The sequence below is a fragment of the Phocoena sinus genome, chromosome 16, assembly GCF_008692025.1.
Source record: "Phocoena sinus isolate mPhoSin1 chromosome 16, mPhoSin1.pri, whole genome shotgun sequence".
Classification (NCBI taxonomy): domain Eukaryota; kingdom Metazoa; phylum Chordata; class Mammalia; order Artiodactyla; family Phocoenidae; genus Phocoena; species Phocoena sinus.
Genome location: NC_045778.1, coordinates 5,627,400 through 5,652,544, shown reverse-complemented (window position 1 = coordinate 5,652,544; position 25,145 = coordinate 5,627,400). Strand labels below are relative to the sequence as shown.

The window sequence follows — 25,145 nt, the reverse complement described above, 5'->3', positions numbered from 1 at the left end:
AACATGACATATTACCAAAATCAACTGCACACTTAGCTGTAAAGCAACTCTCCACGAATTTAAAGATTGAAATCATTGAGCACGTGTTTTCTGAGCACAGTGCTGTTAAGCTAGAAATCAATAAAGAACTCTAAAAACAAGTCCATGTAACCCATAGCCAAAGAGTCATAATGGTAATGAGAAAATTTTTTGAGCTGAATAATAAAATATAATAGCAACACCTGTGGAATAAAGTTAACGTATAGTACGTAGAGGGAGGTTTATAGCCTTAAGTAAGTACATTAGAAAAGAGGCTGAAAGGTCTTTAGCTAAACATTCCCTTTCAAGAAGTTAGAAAAAGGAGAGTAAAATTAAGGAAAGTGGAAGGAGGGACATAATGCTGAAAGCAGAAATGAATGAAATGGGAAATGAAAGTAGTGGTGTGCCAGACACTGCCTTTACTGGCTCAGGAGAGCCGACTGTGCACACCTCTTCTGGTAGTGTTTTGTTTCATTATGTTCAGAGCTAATTAACTAGCACACCACTGCATACAGTAGATTTTAAAAATCCAGAAGTTGATTTTTTTTTTTGGAAAAGGCTAATAAAATTGACAAATATTTAACAGTATTGAGCAATGAAAGGAGAGATGTTAACAACCTATGTCAATAACAAAAACTATACTTTAGAAATCAAAACACAACATCTTGTAAACAATCTGATGCAAATAAAATGTAGATGATTGTACAAATCTCAAGAAAAACACTAGCTGACTAAAGAGGAGAAAATATGAATAGTCCCAAACCATTAAAAATTTGAATCAGTAGTAATGAAGGTTCACACACAAATTCCAGGTCAATGGCTCCACTGGTAAGTTCCTTCAAACTTTGAAATAATTCCATTTTTATTGTATGAGGCTACCATAACTTTTGTACTAATTACAAAATCCCCAAACCTTGAAACATCAAACTCTTTGGAACTCATTTGTTGAAAAATGTAACTTAGTGTCACGATAGTCGTTATTTATACATCACTTAGTTGACTATAAGTTTTGCTGTAGAAATATTGATATGTTTGATTATAGGTACTGTCCCAGTTCTTGCTACATAGTATACATTGTACATTCCATGGTACCTTTCCAATATCCAAAAAAGTCTGTATTCCAGAACACATCTGTCTCCAAGTATTTCAGATAAATTTTGTGGACCTGTATGGAAGAATGATTCTATGACTTTAGGATTGAGAATAATTTTTTTTTAGCCATAAAGGAAAAGATCAATAAATTCAACTACATTAAAATTAAGGACTTTTGTTTACCAAATAACACCATAAAGTGAGTGGAAGAGTCACAATATGGGAGAAGAAGTTTGCAAAGCATATAACAAGGAATTAGTACCCAGAATATATAAAAAACACCTACATCAGGCTTCCCTGGTGGCGCAGTGGTTAAGAATCCACCTGCCAATGAAGAGGACATGGGTTCGATCCCTGGTCCAGAAAGATCCCACATGCCACGGAACAACTAAGCCTGTGCGCCACAGCTACTGAGCCTGCGCGCTAGAGCCCGTGAGCCACAACTACAACTACTGAAGCCCACGCACCTAGAGTCCATGCTCCGCAACAAGAGATACTCTAATGGTAGTATAAATTGATACAGTCACTTTGGAAAACTGACTTTTGTAAAGTTGAAGATACACATTCGCTATCACTCAGCAATTCTATTCAGAATCTCTTGTATATGTGCAAGTTTGTAATAGCTAAAAACAATATACAATCCAAACATATCAACAATAGAATGGATAAATTATGATGTCATAAGGTGAAGTACAATGCACCGATGAAAATGAACAACTATAACCATTTATAATAATATGAATCTCAGTATTGAGTGAAAGAAGCAAGTCAATCAAAGAATAGATATCTTGTGTTTCCACTTACATAAGGTTCAGAAATGCAAAACTCAACTCTCCTGTTAAGGATACATACATCAAATAGCAAAACTATTAAGAAAAGAGAAATGGGATGTGACCAGGGAGGGCTTCTGAGGGGCTGACAATGTTCTGTTTCTGAAACTGGATAGTTGTTTTATAATTATTCTTTAAATAAACTGTACAAGTAAATCTTATACACTCTTCTGTGAATGAGAATGAATATGTCACGTATATGCATGACATGTGTCATAATTTTTACGTAAAGTAGAGTAGTTTGCCTGAGAAAGGTCATCTTTAGTACATTTGATTCACAGAAAGGTAAAAATAATGGTCATTCAGAATATTTATAGTGTGATGACTAAGTTTTTAATGGATTTACCATCTTATGTGGCCTTCAAGGTCAAAAGTCAGTAGTCTCTAGTGCTAACTGTCACTTGGGCAGCTAAGCAATTCCTACTGGTCAGTAGTAGGCCTAGGGCAGAGATAAAGAAAGTATTACCAAAGAGAGTCAATGAATTGCAATAATGCCCCTTCCCCCACCAGCTTACTCTCAAGGAGCTCTGTGGTCTAGCCAACAGAGCAAAAACAACTAGAAGAGAGAAATTTTGAGGTGTAGATATGGTAAAAAAAAAAAATATATATATATATATGTTAATAACAACAGCAATAATGCAGGATAAGAGTTGGAGAGGCCACATTCACCTTACAAAATTTGGAAGACTATGGGCAAGTAAAAGAATGTGGGTGCCATGAGATGATTTCAGATGTGCTGTTTTGATACAGAGAGGGTGTAATCTCCAACCTATGTTTGGAGGAGAGAGGAGGCGAAGAGAAGTCAGTGTGAAGAGGTGGAAGACATGTCGTGTTACCATCGAGAGGAGTTTCATGTGGGTGTTCTCCGGTCTGAACTAAGTTGCTCCCCAAACCAATGGTGGGCAGGGCCAGACAGACCCAGTAGCACTGAAAACGTATGTGTTGTTTTTCTGTTGCTGCCCACAGACTTTTTTATTTATAATCTGTACTGTTTTACAAAGCAGTCATCACAGACACCTACTCAGGGACACAAACAAGAAAGATTCCTTTGACTTCAGTGTTGCTGCAGAGATCCTTCTGAATTTCTTTTAGATCTCTATGCTGACTCCTTGTCCTTTTTCCTCCTATTAACTATAGGTACGCTCCAAGATGCTGCCTTTTTTTCTCTCTTTTTCTTTTCTTTGCATTCTGTTTTCCATGGTGAGCTGATTCACCCCCGGAGCTTCAGTTAGCACTTCTTTCAAAAAGACTTGGAAGTCTATGTTTTAGTCCTAATGGAACCTTTGTGCCCATTTTCTCTTTCCAAGTCCCTTGACGGCTATCTCCATTTGTTTGTCCTTCCATCACTCCAATAAGTTCAAAACTGGAACTCGTAGTATTCTTTCTCCAGGAAAGCTTCTCTTTCTAAGCTGTTCCTTTTCATCGGATCTACTAGTGCTTCAGCTGCCAGTTGGGAACCGTTGATCCTTCTTTCATCCTTCTTGCTCTGTACTTACATAGCTTGCACAGTGCCAGGCACTGTGGTCAGCCTTGGGGATATAAAGATGAATAAGGATAGATCTTGGTCCTTGAGAAGCTCAGTCTTACGGAGGACACAGGCCATACTCTCCTCTAATAAAGAGTAATAAGACCTATGAGAGAGGCACGCACCAAATGCAGCGGGAGCCCAGCAGGAGTTAAATCAAGAAGGGAAACACAGGCAGTATTAGAGGCAGCAAAGTTCAGTGGCTAAGAGTGTAGGTTCAGAACCAGACTGGGCTTGAATCCTGCCCCCCTCCCCCACCAGTGATGTCAAGCTGTGTGACCTTGGACAGGTTCCTGAACTTCTACATACATGGGTTTCCTTAATTGAAAATGTTGATGATTCTAATATCTACTTAGGTTTCTTGTGAAAGTTAAATAGAATAATCCAAGCAAAGCACTTACAAAGATTTCATTCATTCACTCAACAAGTATTTATTGAGAACTTACTCTGTGCCAGGCACTGTTTTAGGGGCTTGGGAGACATCAGAGAACAATATAGATGAAAACTGCTGCTCTACCTAGCAGGGAGACAATAAGCAATAACCATAAACAATAAATTCTATATATAGTATGTCAGAAAAGTGTCATAGGAAAAAGAAAAACATAAATGTTAGTTATTAGTATTACTATATTTTAGAGGTCATTTGATCTTGGACTTAGAGAGAAGTCCTTTAAAGGGAATAATACTATGTTTCATCAAATCTAAAATGCATTAATTATAATTTGCCCCATTGTTTTACGTACCCCTAAGAAAGGAAAAAGCGCTGCCAATTAAACTATAACACAATGCTTTTTCATTACCTAAGATTCTTATCTTAAACTTATTTAGACATATTTAGGCATGAATTTTAAAAAATCGTATCACAGTAATACATACAGAAGAAGGAAAATAAAAGCAGAAATTGATTACGGTATTCATGAAACTTCATTACATTTCAAGTTCCAGTCATCAGAATCACTTTTTGATTCGGTCACCAATGTCTGTGTTTTTCCACCAATCTTATCATCAATGGCATTAGGCACTTTGAGCAAGTCCTCTTACCGTATCTTCTCCCCTCCCCTCCTCTTGTCTTTCCAGATCCACTAAAGAGCTAAAAGCCATTGGTGCTGAACAATTCATCCAACTTTGTAATTGGGTACAGGGAGCTTACTCTTCACTCCTATTTTGGGAATGTTGCTTAAACACATCAGAATGACCCTCCACCTGTCTCCTTAACATTTTGATTCTTAGAGGTTAAGAGTGCCCCCTTCTGATCTCCTAGATTGTCTTCTAGGCCACGGACACTCACTCTGCAAGTACGGAATGCTAGTGCTTTCGACGTGTATGCGCACACAGGCAGCGACAACTATGTTATGACTGGGGTCTGGCAACAGTTGGGTGCCATCCCCGGTACGATGAGTCCGAGGTGTGAAAATGCAGGAACAAGAATGGACGTGTTAGAGTCAATGAAACACTACGTTATTAACTAGTCTATTTTCCTTTTTCCGAGTATTTACTCTTTGACAGGCACTGGGCTAAACATTTTACACTTAGGATCTCATTTAATCTTTCTCATTTAATAATAGAGCGCCATTGAGGTAGGCACTCTGTTATTCCCATTTTATAGAGCTGCGTTATCCAATAGAAATATAAGGCAAGCCACATATGTAGTTTAAAACTTTCTAGTAGCCACATTAAAAAAAGTAAAATAGAAAATAGAAGCAGGCGGAATGAATTATAGTAATATATTTCTTTTAACCCAATATATTAAAAATATTATCATTTTATCCTATAATCAACCTAAAATATTTGATTTTCCTTTTTTCATACTATTCTAAATCCAGTGTCTATTTTAACTTAAAACACATGTTAATCTGGACTAATCACATTTCAAGTCCTCAGCGGCCACATGTAGGTAGCAGCTACCGTATTAGACAATGTACTTATAGATGACAAGAGGATTCCAGTTGTCCAAGACACGCATAAAATATGTGGCCGAGTGGATTCTCCAACTGAGATGTAGATATAGCTATGTGACTAATTCTTGACATGCGAGTAAAAGTATTTTCTTGCAACTAAGGAAACTTTCCTAAAAAGATAACTGGTGTGATCCATAATGCACATGTGGGCATAGAAGGAGCCCGATGGGGCCTCTTCATAGAGCAGAGCTGTCATGCCAACACTGGGCAGCCTACCTCTGGACTTTTGCATGAGAGATGCTTAAACTCCTATCTTGCCGAAGGCATGACTTTAAGTCTTTGTTAACTTGAGGTGCAGAAATAAAAAGAACTTGATACAATCTTCCTGAAAGACAAACAAAATAAGAGTAAGATGGAATATAAGAGAAAGAAAGAAAATTAGGGGATCAGTCCTTTAAATCCAAACATCCTACTAACAGTTCAAGAAAGAGAGAAAAGAGAGGGGAGGAAATTTCCCAGAACCAAAGGACACAAGACTCTAGATTGAAAAGGCTCACCGTGTGCCTAGCAAAAGGTGTGGAAGAGACTCAAATCGAGGCATGTTGTGAAAGTTCAGAACACCAGAGATGCCCCTGGAAACTTCTATTAAGCTAAATAAAGACTACTTACAAATTACTAGCAATCAGAATGGCTTTGTCTTTCTCAAGTGGCATCAGAAGGCAAATGACAACAAATCAAATACCTTCAAGATTCTGAGGGAAAATTATTTGCAGCTTAGAATTCAAGAGCCAGCTAAACTATCAATCAAATGTGAGGGCAGGATAGAGACATTTTCAGATTTTCGAAAACCTCTCATACACTTTCTTGTAACAGGCTATGGAGAATACCTTCCACCAAAAACAAGAAATCAAAAGAAAGACATGGCACAGGATCCAGGAAAGAGGATCTGTGGCACAAAGGGAAATCTCACAATGAAATCTTTGCAGAGAGCCAATAGGTATCATAGCAGAAGGAAGGAAGGAAAGTGTTCTCAGGAAATAAACACACAAACTGTTAATGTACATATGGCAGAAACATTGGCACATTTGAGAAGAAAATTAACAATAGGTAGGTAGAATTTCAGACTCCCCAAAAGGGCTAGTATCAAGCCTCAGTAAAAAGGAAGGAGAAAAAAGAAAAGAAATATGTAAATAGTATATTACTTGGCTCAGCAATTAGCAAGGTTGGCATAGCCACAATAATGTAAATACTAACTATTCATTTAAAAATCATAATCGGGACTTCCCTGGTGGTCCAGTGGTTGAGACTTCACCTTCCACTGCTGGGGGCATGGGTTCAATCCCTGGCCGGGGAACTAAGATTCCACATGCCTCGGGGCCAAAAAACCAAAACCAAAAACAGAAGCAATATTGTAACAAATTCAATAAAGGCTTTAAAAATGGTCCACATCAAAAAATCTTAAAACAAAAAAATCATAATAAAATTAAGTTAGGGGGATGGAGGGAATACAAGCTGGGGTGGCGAGGGGGGTGTAGAGAGCTAACAGAATAAAGGCTTAGTGTGGAGTAGCCAGATTGCCTTACTTCACATCACAGCTGTCTTCTTACTGGTTGTATGATGTTAGGTAAGTTATTCAATTTCTTATCTCTGAGTTTCCTCATCTGTAAAATGAGGATAATAATACCACTTACCTCAGTTGTTGTTTTTTGTTTTGTTTTGTTTTTTGGCTGCACCACTCAGCTTGCGGGATCTTAGTTCCCCGACCAGGGATTGAACTCGGGCCCTCAGCAGTGAAAGCACGGAGTCCTAACCACTGGATCTCCAGGGAATTCAAACTCAGTTGCTGTAAGGATAAAATGAGTGTGTGTTTGTGTGTATGTATATAGTTTAAGTATATAAAATATACTGGTAGGGCTTCCCTGGTGGCACAGTGGTTAAGAATCCGCCTGCCAATGCAGGGGACATGGGTTCGAGCCCTGCTCCGGGAAGATCCCATATGCCGTGGAGCAACTGAGCCCGTGCGCCACAACTACTGAGCCTGCGCTCTAGAGCCCGCGAGCCACAACTACTGAGCCCACGTACCACATCTACTGAAGCCCACACACCTAGAGCCCGTGCTCTGCAACAAGAGAAGCCACCGCAATGAGAAGGCTGCGCACCGCAACGAAGAGTAGCCCCTGCTCGCCTCAACTAGAGAAAGCCCGCACGCAGCAACGAAGATCCAGTGCAGCCAAAAATAAATAAATAAATAAATATTTCTTTAAAAAAAAAGAAACTCTCTTGTGGTGTGTAGAGGAGAGAAGACAGTATTAGCTATTACGATTATTTGCATATCTAAAGCTTGTTTTTCTGGCAAAAACAACCACCGCTATTAACAAATATGAACATAAAAGGCCGTCACCACCAAGAACAGTTCAGTTAGCAATAACTATTTGGTCTTTCTTAGATGATGCTCTTTCACCCCATTAAAATTCAAAGCATTTCTTTGATACAGACCAATGGGTTTCCATGGAAACCTGCTTTATTACCTAGGCAACTAAGGGCTCATGCTGGTACTGTTAGATTATTTAAAAATTGTCAGGAAATTCAGGTCTACTTAGCTTCTTAGCTAGGTTGAAACTGTATTTCATTATTCCCCTGTGCCAGACTTGAAACTTTCTAGTTAGCCTCAATAAACACAAACAATAATGAAGTTTCTAATTGATTTTGTGAATTCTACAATTCTTTATATTAACCAGGTAGATATTAAAGGAGTTACAGTTCACCAAAGGTTTTATGAAGGATCTATTTGATAAAATCCATACTTTCTTAGAAGATTGATTGAAGACCAATCCATTCAAGGTTGAGATTCAAACATCTGGGATGGGAAAGATTTTGCAGTTTAAAAGAATGCACAGTAAACTTCAATAGCTTCATCTCAGAGGGCTGGCGAAAGGTTTAAAAAAGATAATGAGTGTAAATCATGTGTACTGAAATAAGCAATCAATAATATCTGCTCTTGAGAACTGTGGACTAGATGCTGCTATACGTGAGTGATACATGGTTGGATAAGCATAGCCCAAGGAATCTGGGTAATCACCCTGAAGGAAGGTCACTTTTAGAGTTGTGACTAGGGTTATCACTTTTATATATTTTGTAGTTGAATTAGAGAAGCGTAATCAAGGATGCTTATCAAACCTGCATAGGGTCTGGGGATGGAGGCGATAGCTCATAGTTTTAGTGAAAGACTCAAGGATCTCAACAGGTTAGGATGATGGGCTGGTATAAAGAAGATTTAATCATGCTACTTAATTAGTTAATTAGTTCTAGTGGCTTACTTAGTTCTAGTGGCTTTCTATTGCTGACCAACAAATGCCCTGATATCCCAGCATGGCACTGAAGACCCTCACATTAGGACTTAGCCTGTCTTCTGACTTTATCTCCTACCGCTCCCTACAGATGCCCATCTCTTTATCTTAGCTATTTGCTGTTCCCAGATCTTGCCTCTAACATTCTGCCTCTCTTCCTGCTCTTCCAGTCATCTGAACTGCCCAGCCACCCACCTGTTTCTGAAAACCCTATTCATTAGGCCCAACTCAAAAAGTTATTTCCTTCATGAAGTAGTTTGCAATCCCTCCCGATCCAAACAGCACAAAGTCTGCCCCTGAGAGTCAATCGTCTCACGCTGCCTTAATATCAGAGGTCCTGGTGACCTTGGTCAGTCCTCTTATTAATTTCAAAGTTTCTTAAAGACAGGAGCTGGTTCAGTTATGCAGATTCCATTTTTACAGTATTTATGGGACAAACAAATAAACGGTAAGTGTGAAATCCCGTTTGTGTCCAAAACAAAACAATTTCAGGGGAATAGGACGGAATGAACATCTAACTAAATCTTAGGGGTCTAGTTGACTGTAAGTAAAATAAGTACAATTACCGTGGGCACTAAAAGCTAATGTAAACATAGGCTACATGCTCCAGGTGAGTGAACAACTGTCGTGTTACGAGATGTGAGGCAATTATCATTCTATACGGCCTCTGATTATCGGATGCTTAGAGAATTGCTAGACGGTGTGCTTATGGTGGGAAGGGCTTCACCTGCAGGGTGGTGAATTCTCGTTTACCTTGCCAATAACAGCATATTCCTCACCCTGGGACTGGAGTAAATCTCTCCACATTCTCAGCCCTACAGAGACGAAGAAGCTTGAATCCTATGTCTCTGGCCATGGCCAGAATGGGGACACACTGGCCAAAAAGGAATGGGTTTATCTTATGGTGGGAAATAAGGGACAGGCTGAGAATCATGAATCGGCATGGGAGCCCAAGAAGGATGACCACTGCAGGAGTTAGGCTGAAAACGTGCGTGTCAAGCCAAGAGCCCTGATGGAAGTGACCACTGGAGAAGGGGGAGGGGCAGCCGGCAGCCTGCAGAGTAGAACAGCCCTTTCGCTGAAGGATCAGAGGGTCGGATGGGAGCGGCATCTATGTCTGGGCAGTCTGTGCTTCTGTAATCATTTCTGTTTTGGTCCACCTCATTACTTCTTAGAGTATTTTGAAAGAGTAAGGAAAGCCCTTCTGGTTTCCAGCTCTGCATGTGGGGAGCTTAGAATTTGCCACTCCATCCTAACAAGTAAAAAGCTGAACAGACTAAAAAATCAACTGTTCTAGGACAGAAGGCAAACCACTGCCCCCAAGACTGGAGAGACAGACAGATGAACACAGAGAAAACTTAGCAGAGACAAACAAACAGAAACTACGTGGGAACGAGTGCCAGGGTAGGAAAGTCAGAACTGTAATTGACAAATGCCAGAGGCTCAGTGTGGACGACTCTGAGAGTTAAAAACTCCAGGGGGACCCGGTCATAGGGGGCCTCCACGACTGTGAAACTTACCTCCAGGAGCTCAACCAGGTTCCCACAGTAAATATCGGAGAAAAATTCCCTCATGCTTCTAGCAGGGGGAGGGGAAAAGGAGCCATTCTGAAATGTGCTGGTGCACTCTGTTCTTCTTAACAAAGCCTTCCATCAGAAGAAACTAGTTAACCAGAGCCGAACCTGCTGGGGGTATTATCAGACCCCAAGAGACCTGGGCAAGGGAAATACCCAACTCCAGACAGCAACAGCCTTCCACGTGGGAAAAGGGAAATACCCAACTCTAGCCCACTCTAGCCATCCTCTCCCACCTAAGAGAGGAGGAAAAAAATAAGACTCATTTGAGAAGTCTACAGTCCAGAGCACAGGCTCACTGAAAGAGACCTAATCATACATAGGACTATAGAATGGTTCCCCTCCCCTTATACCTTACCACGTTACTAAAGACCTATTTACAACAGTTCCTTTTAGCTGGTACAGCATGTCCGGTTATCAAGAAAAAATTTACAAGGCATACCAAAAGGCAAAAAAAACATAACTTGAAGAGACAGAGCAAGCATCAGAAGCAGGAATGACAGGGATGTTGGAATCTTCAGATTGGGAATTTATCACAACTATAATTCATGTGTTAAGGGGTAAAAGAGACAGCAGGCAAGAACAGATGGGCAATGTAAGAGGGGAGAGATGGAAATCCTAAGAAAGAACCAAAAAGAAACGCTAGAGATAAAAAACACTGTCATAGAAATGAAGAATGCCTTTGATGGGCTTCTTAGTAGACTAGATACAGTTGAGGAGAGAATCTCTGAGCTGGAGGATGTATCAATAGAAACCTCCCTAACTGAAAAGCAAAGAAACAAAGACTGGAAAAACAGAACAGAATATGCAAGGACAGTGAGACAACACTGACAGGTAACACACCCAAAATGGGAATACCGAGAAGGAGAAGAAAGGGAGAAAGAAACAGAAGAAATATTTGAAACAATAATGGCTGATAATTTCTACCAACTTAATGTCAGACACCAAAACACAACTCCAGGAAGCTCAGAGAACACGATAATATAAATAAATGCAAAAACAAAAATAAATCAAAGATAGGGAAAAAATCCTGTATCTACAGAGAAAGATAAGAATTACAGGTGGTTTCTGCTCAGAAACCAGGCAGGCAATAGAAGCAGTGAAACGGACTTCCCTGGTGACACAGTGGTTAGGAATCCACCTGCCAATGCTGGGGACATGCGTTCGAGCCCTGGTCCGGGAAGATCCCACATGCGTGGAGCAACTAAGCCCATGCACCACAACTACTGAGCCTGTGCTCTAGAGCCTGTGAGACACAACTACTGAGCCCGCGTGCCACAACTACTGAAGCCCACACACCTAGAGCCTGTGCTCTGCAACAAGAGAAGCCACCGCAATAAGAAGCCCGTGCACCACAATGAAGAGTAGCCCCCGCTCGCCGCAACTAGAGAAAGCCCGTGCGCAGCAACGAACACACAATGCAACCATAAAATAAAAGTAAGTAAATAAATAAATAAATTCCAAAAAAAGGAGTGAAACATTTAAAGTGTTGAGAGAAAACCCCCACCAATCTAGAATTCCTTATCCCACAAAATTATCCTTCAAAAATGGAGAAATAAACAAACAAAAATCAAGGAAATTTGTTGCCAGTAGACCTGCCTTGCAAGCAATGTTTAAACAAATTCTTTAGAGAGAATAAAAAATAGGTCAGAAACTTGGGTCTACATAAAGAAAGGAAGAGCTTTGAAAAAGGAGTAAGTAAAGGTAAAATTAAAATTTTTATTTTTATTTCTAACTGACTTAGTGGATAACAGTTTATTAAGAACGATAATAGCAACAATGTATGCGATTATGTACGCTTATGCATCTTTTTCTTATGTGTGTATATGTACACTTACATATAAATAAAATGAATGACAGCAATGATAACAAGGGATGGGGGAAATTAGGATTATTTTGTTATTATAAGGTACTCACACTACACATGACGTGGTATAGTGTTATTTGGATTAGTTGTAAATGTATATTGCAAACTCTACGGCAACCACTAACAACAGTTAAAAAAAATAAGTATAATTTATATTCTAAAAAGGAGAGAAAATAGAATCATATAAAGTGCTCAATATTAAAACCACAAAAGGCAGAAAAAGAGTGAAAGACAAAAATAAGAACAAAGAACAAGGGCAGCTGCATAGTAGAAGAGACGTGCGCATCCCCTTCAGCTGAGCCCTGCACCAGCCTGGCAGCCAGCCCAGGCAGACCCTCACCTGCAGCCGGGCCGCTCAGCTGAGCCAGGCCTGGCAGCCACAGCGCAATCCCTTGCAGACCCATGAACCCAGGCACACAAATGCGTGTTGAAGCCACTGAGTTCCAGGTGGACTTTTAATGCGGCATCATCGTGGCACTATTTGACTAAGAAAAAGAGCCTAGCTGCCCTGTGTCACATTCTCTCAGGGGTGTAAGGGGTGACTTGGTGGCCGGTCACTGAAGTGAATTCTGAGTAACAGGCTCCATGAGCTCAGTGGATGGCGGATGGCTCTTTCCAGATTCTGACTTTGAATTTCAAAAAGGCCTTTCTGGAAATGGTGTGCTTTGCCTCAAAAAAGTGGCTCCATAGTATTTTCCAGTGACCGAGGTAGTGAGCTAATAGCTGTAGACACATAGCCAGAGCAGATCTAAGGACTCTTTTCTGCTTCCCCACTCCCGGGGCTGCTCAGAGGCCTGGTGTAGACTGGACAGAAACTGCAAGCCACTGAATATAATGACTGCTGCTTTTTCTTGCTGTTGCTGCACAGCTAGAACTGTATCAAATGTTGAATTTAATTAATAGAACCTCAAAAGTAATGCACTAAAGCAAAACATCATAGATGCTGAAGAAATCACTTTAGTTTCTAGTTGTTAGTATGAATTGTTTAGAACAATTCCCAGATTCATACACGAGAGTGACAGACTACTACAGATGAAAGAGGAAATATGTTCTTTATTATACACAGAATTTTTAGAATCGATTTCTTCATCGTGAGTGACATATAAAATAACCTAGCAACAGCCTAAAAGAGTCTTAGGATTCCCTATGGTTGAGTTGTTTGGAAACATGTAGTGTTTCCTGCAAACATCTATTATTAATTCTAATGTTAATAAAATCGTGTAGTATACACTTACGAGTTCCCATAAAAGTTAAAAGAGTTTCTATTTTTAGTTGACTTTTCCACTTGCTGACTCTTCATCCACATGGAACTCTCTCTGCCAGACCTTGGCTGGGGAACTGAAGTGCCCTCCTTATTGATTCTTTGCTTGCTTGATTGATCTGGTCACATCTCTGTTGAAAGCAGCCACTCTTGAGTCCATTAGCTGATCTTATCAGCATGGCACCCATGTACAGTCCCAGATGGGATTCTAGGACCAGCCTGCCTCCACCTGCTCTGACAGTGTGTGATCGCCCCTGGCTCTGCTCTTTTGTCAGTTTTTAGACAGATGCCTGCTACCTGCTCCCTCCTAGAGTTCCATCATGGTGCTTTGTGAGGATAGGACACCTCCCCAATGGTCCTTTTGGCCTAAGCTCTTTTTAGTCACAGTTTATGCATCAGTCAGGAAAAGGTGGGTATTTGGAAGGATTAATACTCATGATTGCACCCTACGTGTCTCTCTAGGATTATCTTCTGCCATAAATATTGCTCTTCCCTCTGTTTTTAGTACTCCTCTCCCACTTTATTTACCTTGAAAATGCTCACTTAAGTGGTACGTCATCTATAAAGTCTTCCTGGCCTCCTTCTTTCCTAGGCCATTAGTCAGTTCCAGTCCCACCCCATCTGTCCTTGGATATATGACCATCGTAGTACTTACCACATTCTATTTTCTGTCTCCATCCATAGCCCATGCTTAAAAAAAAAAATTGTAGTAAAATAAAGGTAACATAAAATTTGCAACTTTAACCATATAAATCAGTGTCATTAATTATATTCAAACTGCTATGTAACCATTGTCACTATGTATTTCCAAAACTTTTCACTCCAAACAGAAACTCTGTACCCATTAAGCAATAACTCCCCATTTCCTTCTCTCCCTCCTGGGCCCTGGTAACCTCTCATCTACTTCCTAAGCCTATGTCAGTAAGTTTGTGGAGTACCTAATATTCTAGGTACGTTGTAAAAGTGAAATCATACAGTATTTGTCCTTCAGTGACCAGCTTATTTCACTTAGCTTAATATTTCCCAAATTTATCCATGTTGTAGCATGCATCAGAACTTCATACGTTTTATGGCTGAATAATATTCCAGTGTATGTCTATATTTTATGTTGTTTATCCATTCATCTTTTGATGGGCACTTGGGTTGTTTCTACCTTTTGGCTGTTGTGAATAATGTTGTAGTGAACATTGTAGAAGTGTTCAAATATCTGTGTACAAATATCTGTTCACATTCCTGTTTTTGATTCTTTGGGGTCTATACCTAGGAGTGGAACTGCTGGGTCATATGGTAATTCTATGTTTAGCTTTTTGGGGAAATGGGAAACTTTTCCACAGTAGTTGTACCATTTTACATTCCCACCAGCAATGTATGAGTTCCAATTTTCCCACATCCTCACAAACCAGATCAATCAATGTTTAAAAATACATACACACACACACACACACACACACACACACACACACACACACACACACACACATATATATTACAGGGCCCCACCAACCAATCAAAAATGGGAAGTGAGGCAGCTCTTTAGGTTTTTCAGGTCAAAACTTGACTGTTCCCAAATTCAGGTAAAGGTTGGGAGTTGGGATTTGACATTTCAGTTGCAGTTGTAAGTTAATATCCAAGTAAAAAGTCATAAATAATTCAATATTTATTGAGCGCCCACCATGTAGCAGGCACGTCCTAGAAACTAAGAGTATAAAGCGAAATTAAATACTCACTTTACCCACTCATTTATTCAACAGAGAGCCATTGGGGCAAACCAAAATTTTAATTAAAAAAAAATATATATATATAAACGTTGCCATCCTAGTAGGTATGAAGTGGTATCTTATTGTGGTTTTGACTTGCTTTTCCCTAATGATTAGTGATGTCGAGCATCTTCTTCTGTGCTTATTGGCCGTTTGCATATCTTCATTAGAGAAATGTTTATTCAAGTTCTTTGCTTATTTTTAATGGGTTGTTTGTCTTTTTATTGTTGAGCATTAGAAGTTTTTATATATTCTGATTATTCAACCCTTATCAGATATATGATTTTCAAATATTTTCTCCCATTCTGTAGATTGTATTTTTTACTGTCTTGATAATGTACTTTGATGCACAAAATTTTTAATTTTGATGAAGTTCAACTTATTTTCTTTTGTTTCTCATGCTTCTGGTATCATTGCCAAAGTCAAGTCATGAAGATTTACTCCTATCTTATCTTCTAAGAGTTTTAAGAGGTTTTTGCTCTTTTATTTAGGTCTCTGATCCATTCTGAGTTAATTTTTGTATATGGCATAAGGTAGGGTTTGAACTTCATTCTTTTGCATGTGGAGATCCAGTTGTCCCAGCACTATTTGTTAAAGAGATTGATCTTTCCTCATTGGGTGTACTTGGCATCCTTGTCGAAAATCAATTGACCATAGATATATGGGTTTATTTCTGAATCTCATTTCTATTCCATTGGTCTATTTGTTAATCCTCATGCCAGTACCACACCATTTTAATTACTACAGCTTTGAAGTAAGTTTTGAAATCAGGAGGTGTGAGTCCTCTGATTTTGTTCTTCTTTTTCAAGGTTGTTTTGGCTATTTGAGTCTCTTGAAATTCCATAAGAATTTGAAGATCAGTTTTTCCAATTCTGCAAAAATGGCTGTTGAAATTTTGATAGGGATTGGTTTGAATCTGTATATCACTTTGGATAGTACTGATATCTTAAACAATGCTAAGTCTTCCAATTCATGAACATAGGATATCTTTCCACTTATTTAGGGCTCTTTAATTTTTTTTTTTTTTGGCAATGTTTGTAGTTTTCAATGTACAAATCTTTCACCTCCTTGGTTAAAGTTATTCCTAGGTATTTTATTCTGTTTTGGTGCTATTGTAAATGGAAGATTTTTTCTTTCTAAATTTCTCTCTTGGATTGTTTATTGCATATATACAGAACACAATTGATTTTTTTTTTTTTTTTTTTTTTTTTTTTTTTGCTGTACGCGGGCCTCTCACTGTTGTGGCCTCTCCCGTTGCAGAGCACAGGCTCCGGACGCGCAGGCTCAGCGGCCATGGCTCACGGGCCCAGCCGCTCCACGGCATGTGGGATCTTCCCGGACCGGGGCACGAACCCGTGTCCCCCGCATCGGCAGGTAGACTCTCAACCACTGCGCCACCAGGGAAGCCCCACAATTGATTTTTGTGCGTTGATCTTGCCCCCTGCAACTTTGCTGAATTAGTTTATTAGCTAATAAATAATAAATAGCTAATAAACTATCTCTATTTTATTTATTTCCACTCTAATCTTAATTATTCCTTCCTTCTATTAGCTTTGGGTTTAGTTTGCTCTTCTTTTTATTGTTCCCCAAGGTGTAAAGTTAGATTTTGAGATTTGAGATCTTTTTTCTTTTTTAAATGTATGCATATGCAGCTATTAATTTTCCTCTGCATACTGCCTTTGTTGCATCCCATATGTTTTGGTATGGTATGTTTTGTTTTAATTTTTCTCTCAGTATTTGATAATTTTCTTTACGATTTCTCCTTCAATCTGTTGGTTGATTGGGAATATGTTGTTTAATTTCCACAAATTTGTGAGTTTTCCAGTTTCCTTCTGTTATTGATTTCTAGTTTCATTCCACTGTGATTGGAAAGGATAGTTTGTATGATTTCACTCTTTTAAATTTATGGAGACTTGTTTTGTGGCCAACATGTGGTCTATCTTGGAGAATGGACCATGTACATTGGAGAAGAACATATATTCTGCTATTGTTAGGTGGAGTGACTGTATCTGGAGATAGGACAAAAAAACCTACCACTGACTTTAGTTAGAAAGAAATAACAGAGGGGAACTTATGGGCATAATGGTATTTGTAGAAAACTTCCAGCTTACAGAGATTTCATGATAATTGAAATCTTTCAAAGTCCCAGGAGACATTTCTTTCAGAAGGGCCCTAGACAAGGTAACTCAGCAGGGAAGCTTGTCCTAAGACCTTTTCCCTTTGTGCAGTCTCCCCACAAACAGGGCCTGGGGGATGGGACAATCTGCTCGGCCTCTCCCAGCCATATGGCCTTGTGCAAGTCCCTTGATAATTACTTAACAGAGCCATAGAACATTCTGCAGATTGTAAGTTACTTTCACAAACATATCCTTGACAACTCTGGAGACCAGGTTTCATTTCATTTTATGTATTATGATTGATTTTAGCAGTTGACATTTAAGAAGCAGGTGGCCCTCTATTGTCCCTGGCCTCAAAATCTTTTCATTCCTCTTATACTCAGAAGTCCTGGACAAATGTTTTTTAAGTGATCTCTTGGCATCTAAAGTTCTAACAGCATTTGTCCTGCATGGGAAAAGATAACAGAACATGGCTTATTCTCTTAATTTCTGAGAAACACCAAGCAAAAATGCTCTGCAACAGGTAAAACCTAGAATTCACTAGAATTTCATCTTACTAAATGGTCATTGGTAAGAGAGAGTAAAGGTTCTGACAGAGAATTCAGAAAAGTAGTTGAGACTGCTAAACAGTAACTCAGCACCTTCTCTCTGCTTAAAGAAAAGACAGGAAAATAAATGCTATCAGAAAATATAAGAAAATCTAGACAAAAGTAACATGTTAAACTTTTGATGCAATAACGCTCTCAGGAAAGCCAGATCTGGGGGGCAGCTAAATGTCCAAATGTACTTTGGACTTTAAATTGGTGCTAATGGTAAGACTTGGTTTTAAAAGTTAAGCTTTGGAGAAAAACACCAGGTCCCTAAATGATGATTGCATGGGATAAGGGGTTAAAGACAGTCACTAGGTTGTAGCTGGATAAGTATACGTCTAACTCTAAATGGTATCATTAAAAAAATTAGTGATTATTATGTAGTGATTGGTTTGCATGAATGATTTACTTAAACAAAATTTTAAAAAAGTAGAAACAGCCTAATTGATTGGAAAGATGTGCTAACTATATGCCCACAGTACATGTGGCAAATGTATGCACACACTCACACATGAGGTCCTTGAGGAAATCCAACATCTGGTGCAGTACCATTCAGCAGGGCTATCTACAAAGTATAGACATTTGCAAAATCCTTGAAAAGCACTAGGCTACCAGCATCCCCACAAGGCTGCCTGCTCTGCACCCTCCAGATTATAAAGGAAAGTACGTCATAAATGCAGTTTTCTCACTATGGGGATAAAATCGGGTAACAAGGAGAGTGAGGGAACACTGGCTGAATAAGTACATCTACTCGGTGTAACTGAATCTACAGTTCCCATAAATGGGGTGTCACAAGAGGGTGGCCAGGGGCATAAAAAACATCGAACTCTAGTCCCTGATACATAGGTGTATGTTGAAAAAGAACACCATAGTGATATGCTAACTGCTTTTCTTTACTTATACCCAAATTTCCCCTGCACAGGTACTGCTGTATGTGGGCATAAGCAGGGCCCTTTAACCCTTGTCTCTTCCTAGCCTCTGAGATTCCCCAGGTCGATAGCATAGCATAGATTCCTAACAAACTGAATGCTTTAGGGGGCCAGCAGGTCTTGTTTCCAATGGAGAATAAACACTGGGGACTCCCGAAATTTCCATCTGGAGGTTTTGAAGTCCCTCTCATTTTTTTCTTATGGCAGAGAGCCTCTTCTGTGGGGTGCCTGTCACCCTCAGAAAGGAAGAGCCTGGGGGTTCCCTCCAGCTCTTCTTGGTGAGATTCTGGGCTCACTCTCCGGTGTCAGAGGCCACTGCTATTACTGCTACTGCTGCTTTGGGTACAAATGCACTTCTTGCTGGCTTGTGGCTTGATGGGTATTTCCCACTTTTTTACAGGAAACCTATTCTTTTTTCAATAAGAGAAAAAATTCACAATGTTTTGTTTGAGTTAAAATTTACAATACATAATACATTACATTACATAAAAATCTCATTTGTTACTAGTAACTCCACATTTTTGGATAATTTAGAGATTTGCCTTAGCTGAAGCTTACCACCATTTTAACTCAAGAAAATGACTTTCTCAAGATTTTGACAATGCTGAATACATGAAAAATTATGTAAGGGAAAATATTATTCTTTAAAAAAATTTTAAATGTATTTTAAGCATTGTGAAAAAATTTTAAACCCTCTTTATTTATATATCATGGGCGTATTTCTTATGAATCAGTCTCCTCCATTCTTTAAAGCAGTTTGACCAAGGAGTCCTGCTAGGCCATAACGAGCCCAGATTCAAGAAGTGTGAGTACCAGAAAGTAAAAACAAACAAACCCCCAAAAAAGAGTCCAACTTTTTTCTTTGAACATTCCAGTTTTCTCCCACATATTTTTCAGAGTTCTTGGATTCAAGCAATAGCAGTGGCTTCTTGCTGTCTTAAAAAAGCATTTTTTGGAAGCTTCTTAGGGACTGTATGTGTCTGAAGGATCTGTTTGGAAAAGGGAGGAATGCGAACCTCCATGGTGCGAGGAGGCCGGAGCCACAGCAGGACCCTGGAGGACTGGCCGGTCAGCATGGCCTTCCTGGGCTGTTCTGTGGGGTCTGGTTAAGTCCTGGGAGACTGGCCCACTGGCCAAGTCCAGTTCACACCCTCCCCTTCTCCCCCGGACGCTGGGGTCTGAAATGGAGACTCTATTCCCTTCAGCTTCTGCAACAACAGCAAGATGGTATTTCCAACAGAGATCAGATGCTAGGCAGCCAAAACCAAGCCAACAACCCCACAGATGTCCTTCCTACTGGTGAGATTTGGGCAAAAGAATTTTAAATCATTTTGTGAGGCAACTATTTATTCACTAAACCACTTGACTGAGATATACCAATAATTCACGGACCATAAAATTCACCCACTTGAAGTATACAATTTTTAAAAATGTTAGCATATTTGTAGGATTGTACAACTACCACTATATTCTAATTTTAGAACAAATCATTTGTATTGAAAATTGAAGATAAAGAACTCCATGTTACACATCGTTGCCTAGATTCGGAAACACCTCTGTTCTGTAAGGAGGTAGGTCTCTGACCACAGCTTCCTGCCTCTGGAGTCTCTTTACCCTTGTCAGCCCAAGTAAGGAGGAGCTCAGGGTCTGCACAGCGGGTGGGTTCCTAGAGACAGCGCTGACTCAGTGTGGCAGGGGGGCGCTGGCTGATCACTTTGTATCCTCTGGCCCCAAACGTCCACATTCTGAGAGGGGCGGGCTGGAGCAGCAGAGACCCCATAGCCTCTTTGTACCTTCCATCTTCATTTTACTTTTATTCCTTAAAGGAGCAAAAATAGAGAAATCCTTTAACTGTTTTCCAGACTGGCCTCTAGGGGGCAGACAATCCCCCCAGGGGGAGCAAAAATGGAGCCTGTTTCCCAAAGCCACCCGCAAGGTTCCATCAGAAGGAACCCCTTCCTGAGATTTTCTGTTCATGGGTCCTTCCTGGTTTGCCATAGCTCCTCCCAATTCTCGAAATCTACATGGTAGGGATAGAGGGGGTCAGAGGAGTTGTGGTTTGCATTCTTGGAAAGAAATCTCTTACATCTCCAACCCTCACCCCAACTCAGGTTTATAATGTCCTGAAAGGGGCATGAACCTCTCCTGCAAGTTTTAACCTTTCTATTTCACGTACCTAACCTTTCTATTTCACATACCTTACCCTTCATAGTCTTTTTTTGTAATTGGAGTAAAACATACATAACATAAAAAGTTACCATTTGGACCCTTTCTCAGTGCACAGCTCAGAGGCAGGAAGTACATTCATACTGTTGGGCAACCAGCACCACCACTGACCTCCAGAACTTATGACCACCACCACTGACCTCCAGATCTTATAAAACTGAAACTCTGCACCCATTGAACAATAACCCCTCATTCCCAGCCCCCAATAACCAGCATCCTACTTTCTGTCTCTGTGAGTTCCACGACTCCAGGTACCTCATATTAGTGCAATCAGCTAATATCTGTCCCCTGTGAGTGGCTTATTTCACTTAGTATAGTGTCTTCAAGGTTCCTCCGTGTTGTAGCCTGGGTCAGAATTGCATTCCTTTCTAAGGTTGAATACTATTCCATTGTACGTGTTTACCACGTGTTGTGTATCCATTCATCCATCCATGGACACCTGGGTTGCTTCCACCCCTTGGCTGCTGTAAATAATGCTGCTCCGATTATAGGTGTATAAATATCTCTTTGAGTCCCTACTCTTAATTCTTTGGGGTCTTCATAGTCTTTTATGCCCATGGGAGAAGAAGGTAAATCTGCTCTCGTGTAGGGTTTCCCAATTTTTCAGGTTATGGCTTACAAAGGAAATATTTGTTTGGCACCTTGGGGTAACTCGAGAGGCTGGGAGCCCAGACAGTCATGGAGGTGACGGGCTCGGGCTCCACTGTAGGGGCTCCCGGCGAGCACGGGAGACATGGGCAGGGGAGCCCTTTGATCTGGACGACTACACTCCCCAGGTTACAACCCCACGTAGCAAGTGTTGCATGGTGTACAGATGCTCTAGGGATGGGTGTCGGGGCAAAGTGTCCTAAAGAGGCTGTCATCTCCTCTCCATTCACACGCCCTCTTAGAGAACCCAGCCCTTTGTGGCCAGAGGATGAGAGACATTGGACCTCAGAGCGCCTGGCCACAGCTGCCTGCAACAGTGACATACACGTTACATCAAATTCCCTCTAGAGCCTGAACAGGTCAGGGCACCTAAGGCAGAAGTCAGGTGTGGGAGCTGAGCTGGAAGACCAGGTCAGTTTAGGGACCGAGGCTGCCACTCTGAGGCCCGAGTGTAAGGGAGCCAGGGAACCGGGCTGCACAGGAAAGGGCTGCAACCCCAGAGCTACACAGAGGGCGGCATCCGAGGAGAGGAGACAGGACGGGGCAGGAGGACGGGAGGGGAACACTGCCCGGAGACCTTTCCTTCGAGGCCGCCTCTGTGTCTTGCATTTCTCTTTTGTGAAAGTCAACTCTGTCTGCAATAAGAACTTTCTTCCCTTGAGACGGCTGAATGGCTTCCTGTGCCTTGAAGGTGCAGGAGAGTGGGGCTCGCTGGGAGAAAAGTATAAGGTGAGGAAGCTGGAAAGTCAGGTCTAGCCTAGTGGGAAAGGAACAGAGTTGCCACCAAGACGGCACCGAATGCTTCTTTTTTAAATCGTTTATTAATCTGTTTGGTTAAACAGGTAATGGAAACCGAGAATAATAATTTGCTTAAAAAGTTCAGGTCACGAATGCCCTTTCCCCTAGGAAACGAAAGACTCCATGGTTACAGAGCACACCACTGGGTTATGACACCGTTTCAAAATAAGGTTTCCAATTCGTTATGTAACAATGTAAACTTCAAAAATAGTAAACTCTAACCCCCTTGTCCCTCTTTACAGATCTATCACAGATAGAATTTTCTGGCAGACCTAAATTGTGGAAGTAAACAGCCCGGTGCTTAAAAATTTCATAAAAAGGTTTGCAGATTCGGTAAATCTTGCGGTCTTGGTCAGGAAGTAAAAGCAACCAGCAATTCATCTTCTGTGGAGTCTACCTTATATGCACACCATGACCCGTGTTCTACTACACCGGTCATCAGCTTTGCCACTTTTGTACACACACACACACGCGCGCACACACACACACACAATGTATAGTCTTTTGTTTCTAAAGATTTCTACATCTAAATGATAAGACGGCACCAGTGACCTATAAAGTCACCTCGCTTCACATAGGTAAAGACAAAAATTCTGTAGAAGGCACTGTAACTTCTCTTCCATGATCTTACATAGACACATGAGAGCAAGCCAGCTGGGGCTGGGACTTAACCTTCCCTTTCTGTTACCCGGCTCGGGCCCGTCCTCCTCCGATCGCCACCCCCAGTTAGCCACAGTCCGTGTTTTTTTTCCATGTCCATTATCCTTTTCTGCTCCAGCTTTTCACACCACATCAACCCATCCATCCAACAATCCGTTTATCCAGATGAACTCAGAGTGATCTTTTGGTTCATTGAAATCCCTTAAAATTAAGAGTACAGCTCTGGTATAAAACACGGTATGACCTACCAGAGCTGAAAAATAATCAGCATGCAGTGTAATTTTCAGTTGGGAAGAGTCAAAACACCTGCCCTGCCTTGTCGAGAACATCTGTCATCCCAAACAATCTAGGCAAGCAACATTTTCTGCTGCTTTACATTCATCTAAAAAGAGCGGAGAGGTTCTTTTCTCTCCCGTATTTAACTGGTACCCTTAAGTTGAAAGGTCTGATGTGAAAAAAAGTGCAAGCAAATTGGACATGCCAATAAATACCATATAACTCACCGCAGATTACCAAAACTGTACAGGTATGTACACCTCACCAAACCGAGGTTCCCCCTGCGGGGAAGAGATTCCGAGTCACCCACGCGAGCGTCACACAGAGTTCTCGGGCAGACCGTCAGCGGGCGAAGGAGGGCCGGGCCCTTCCGCCCTTGTTCTGAGGTCCCGAGCCCAGGTCCGCGCCGCCCTCCGCCGCCTCCTCCTTTTTCCTCACTTTCAGGCGGGTGAGCAGCTTCATCAACCAGACGTCCCACTCCTCGGGCAGAAGCAGGAGGAGGAAGCCCAGGCCGATGATGACCATGGCGATGACCCGGACCCCGTTGAAGACGATCTTACTGGTGTAGCGATCAACAACTGCAGGGGATGGAGAGCGTGGGTTACCGCGGGGGGCGATCTTGCCAGGCCATCAGGAGAGCAGGGCCCCGGCCAGGCCAGAGCCTGGGGGGCGCCCCCTTCCGCGGGCCCGGAGCTGTTTTCCCTTGACCAGGCGGGCAGAGGCTGCCTCCCAGAAATCCCCCGTTAACTTTACAAACCCTGTCTGCTGAGAGGCCTTGCGCTGTGTTTCACTTTCCCCAATTGACCTGATACCTTAGTTCCCACATTAATCTGTGCGAGAGACAAAACGAAACACCAGGGGCAGTTGGAGATGTGCGTGTGTATTAATATATACATCCACCAAAGTTAATCGTGGCCACCTCCGGGTTGGCAGGATAATTAAAACGTTACTGCTTTCTTTATATTCTTGGCACTTTTCACATTTTCTACAGTGACATACTTTATTTTTATAATTTAAGAGCATGATATATATAATATACGTTCTGAAGACCAAACTTGACCTGGTTCTTTGAAGATAATAAATACCAACTTTTGTTCCACCCCAGGATATTATTAGTGTGAGGCTCTAATGCCACCTGTGTCACCACCGATTATGAAAGTTGATTAAAGGCCCAAGAAGCTCATTCCTGACCCACATCAGGTGAGGGAACAAAATGAGGACAGGATTCATGTCAGGTCGTACAAATTTAGATCATCATTCTCTTCATAACTAAAGATCAAAAGCGTTTCAAATGTTGGTTTTCTTTTTTTGCTTTCTTGTTCTCTTTTCCTAACTAAATCAAACAAAGAAAATTTAGGGCCTGCCTCTCCACAAGGGAGAATTAGATTGCTTTTTTTTTGCGGTACGCGGGCCTCTCACTGCTGTGGCCTCTCCCGTTGCGGAGCACAGGCTCCGGACGCGCAGGCTCAGCGGCCAGGGCTCACGGGCCCAGTCGCTCCGCGGCATGTGGGATCTTCCCGGACCTGGTCACGAACCCGTGTCCCCTGCATCGGCAGGCGGACTCTCAACCACTGCGCCACCAGGGAAGCCCTAGATTGCTTTTTTTGAATGCATTTTGTGAAAGAGGGTTTTCTGACTTGCATGTGCCGCTTCTGAAGCCTGACATGCTGGACCGCTGTCCCCCGCCCCCAGCTCGCCCGCCGCATGAGGGGGCTGCTCTGTCATCCCCCCT

At 41.3% G+C, this 25,145-nt stretch overlaps 2 protein-coding genes across 3 annotated transcripts in view; both read right to left on the bottom strand.

Annotated features, from left to right (window-relative positions):
* The window catches only part of LOC116741904, a 35,510-nt gene extending 25,226 nt beyond the window's left edge, over positions 1-10,284 (bottom strand). Inside the window, 1 exon segment of the mRNA XM_032609079.1 lies at positions 10,231-10,284. Coding sequence (XP_032464970.1) covers positions 10,231-10,284 — 54 coding nt within the window.
* A 12,194-nt stretch (positions 10,285-22,478) lies between these two features.
* The window catches only part of SLC35F3 (solute carrier family 35 member F3), a 303,882-nt gene continuing 301,215 nt past the window's right edge, over positions 22,479-25,145 (bottom strand). Inside the window, exon 8 of one of the 2 annotated variants that reach the window (XM_032608598.1) lies at positions 22,479-23,991. In XM_032608598.1, coding sequence (XP_032464489.1) covers positions 23,756-23,991 — 236 coding nt within the window. In that variant the 3' untranslated portion in view covers positions 22,479-23,755. The remainder of the gene's footprint in view (positions 23,992-25,145) is intronic. The other variant, XM_032608599.1, reaches the window with a different exon arrangement.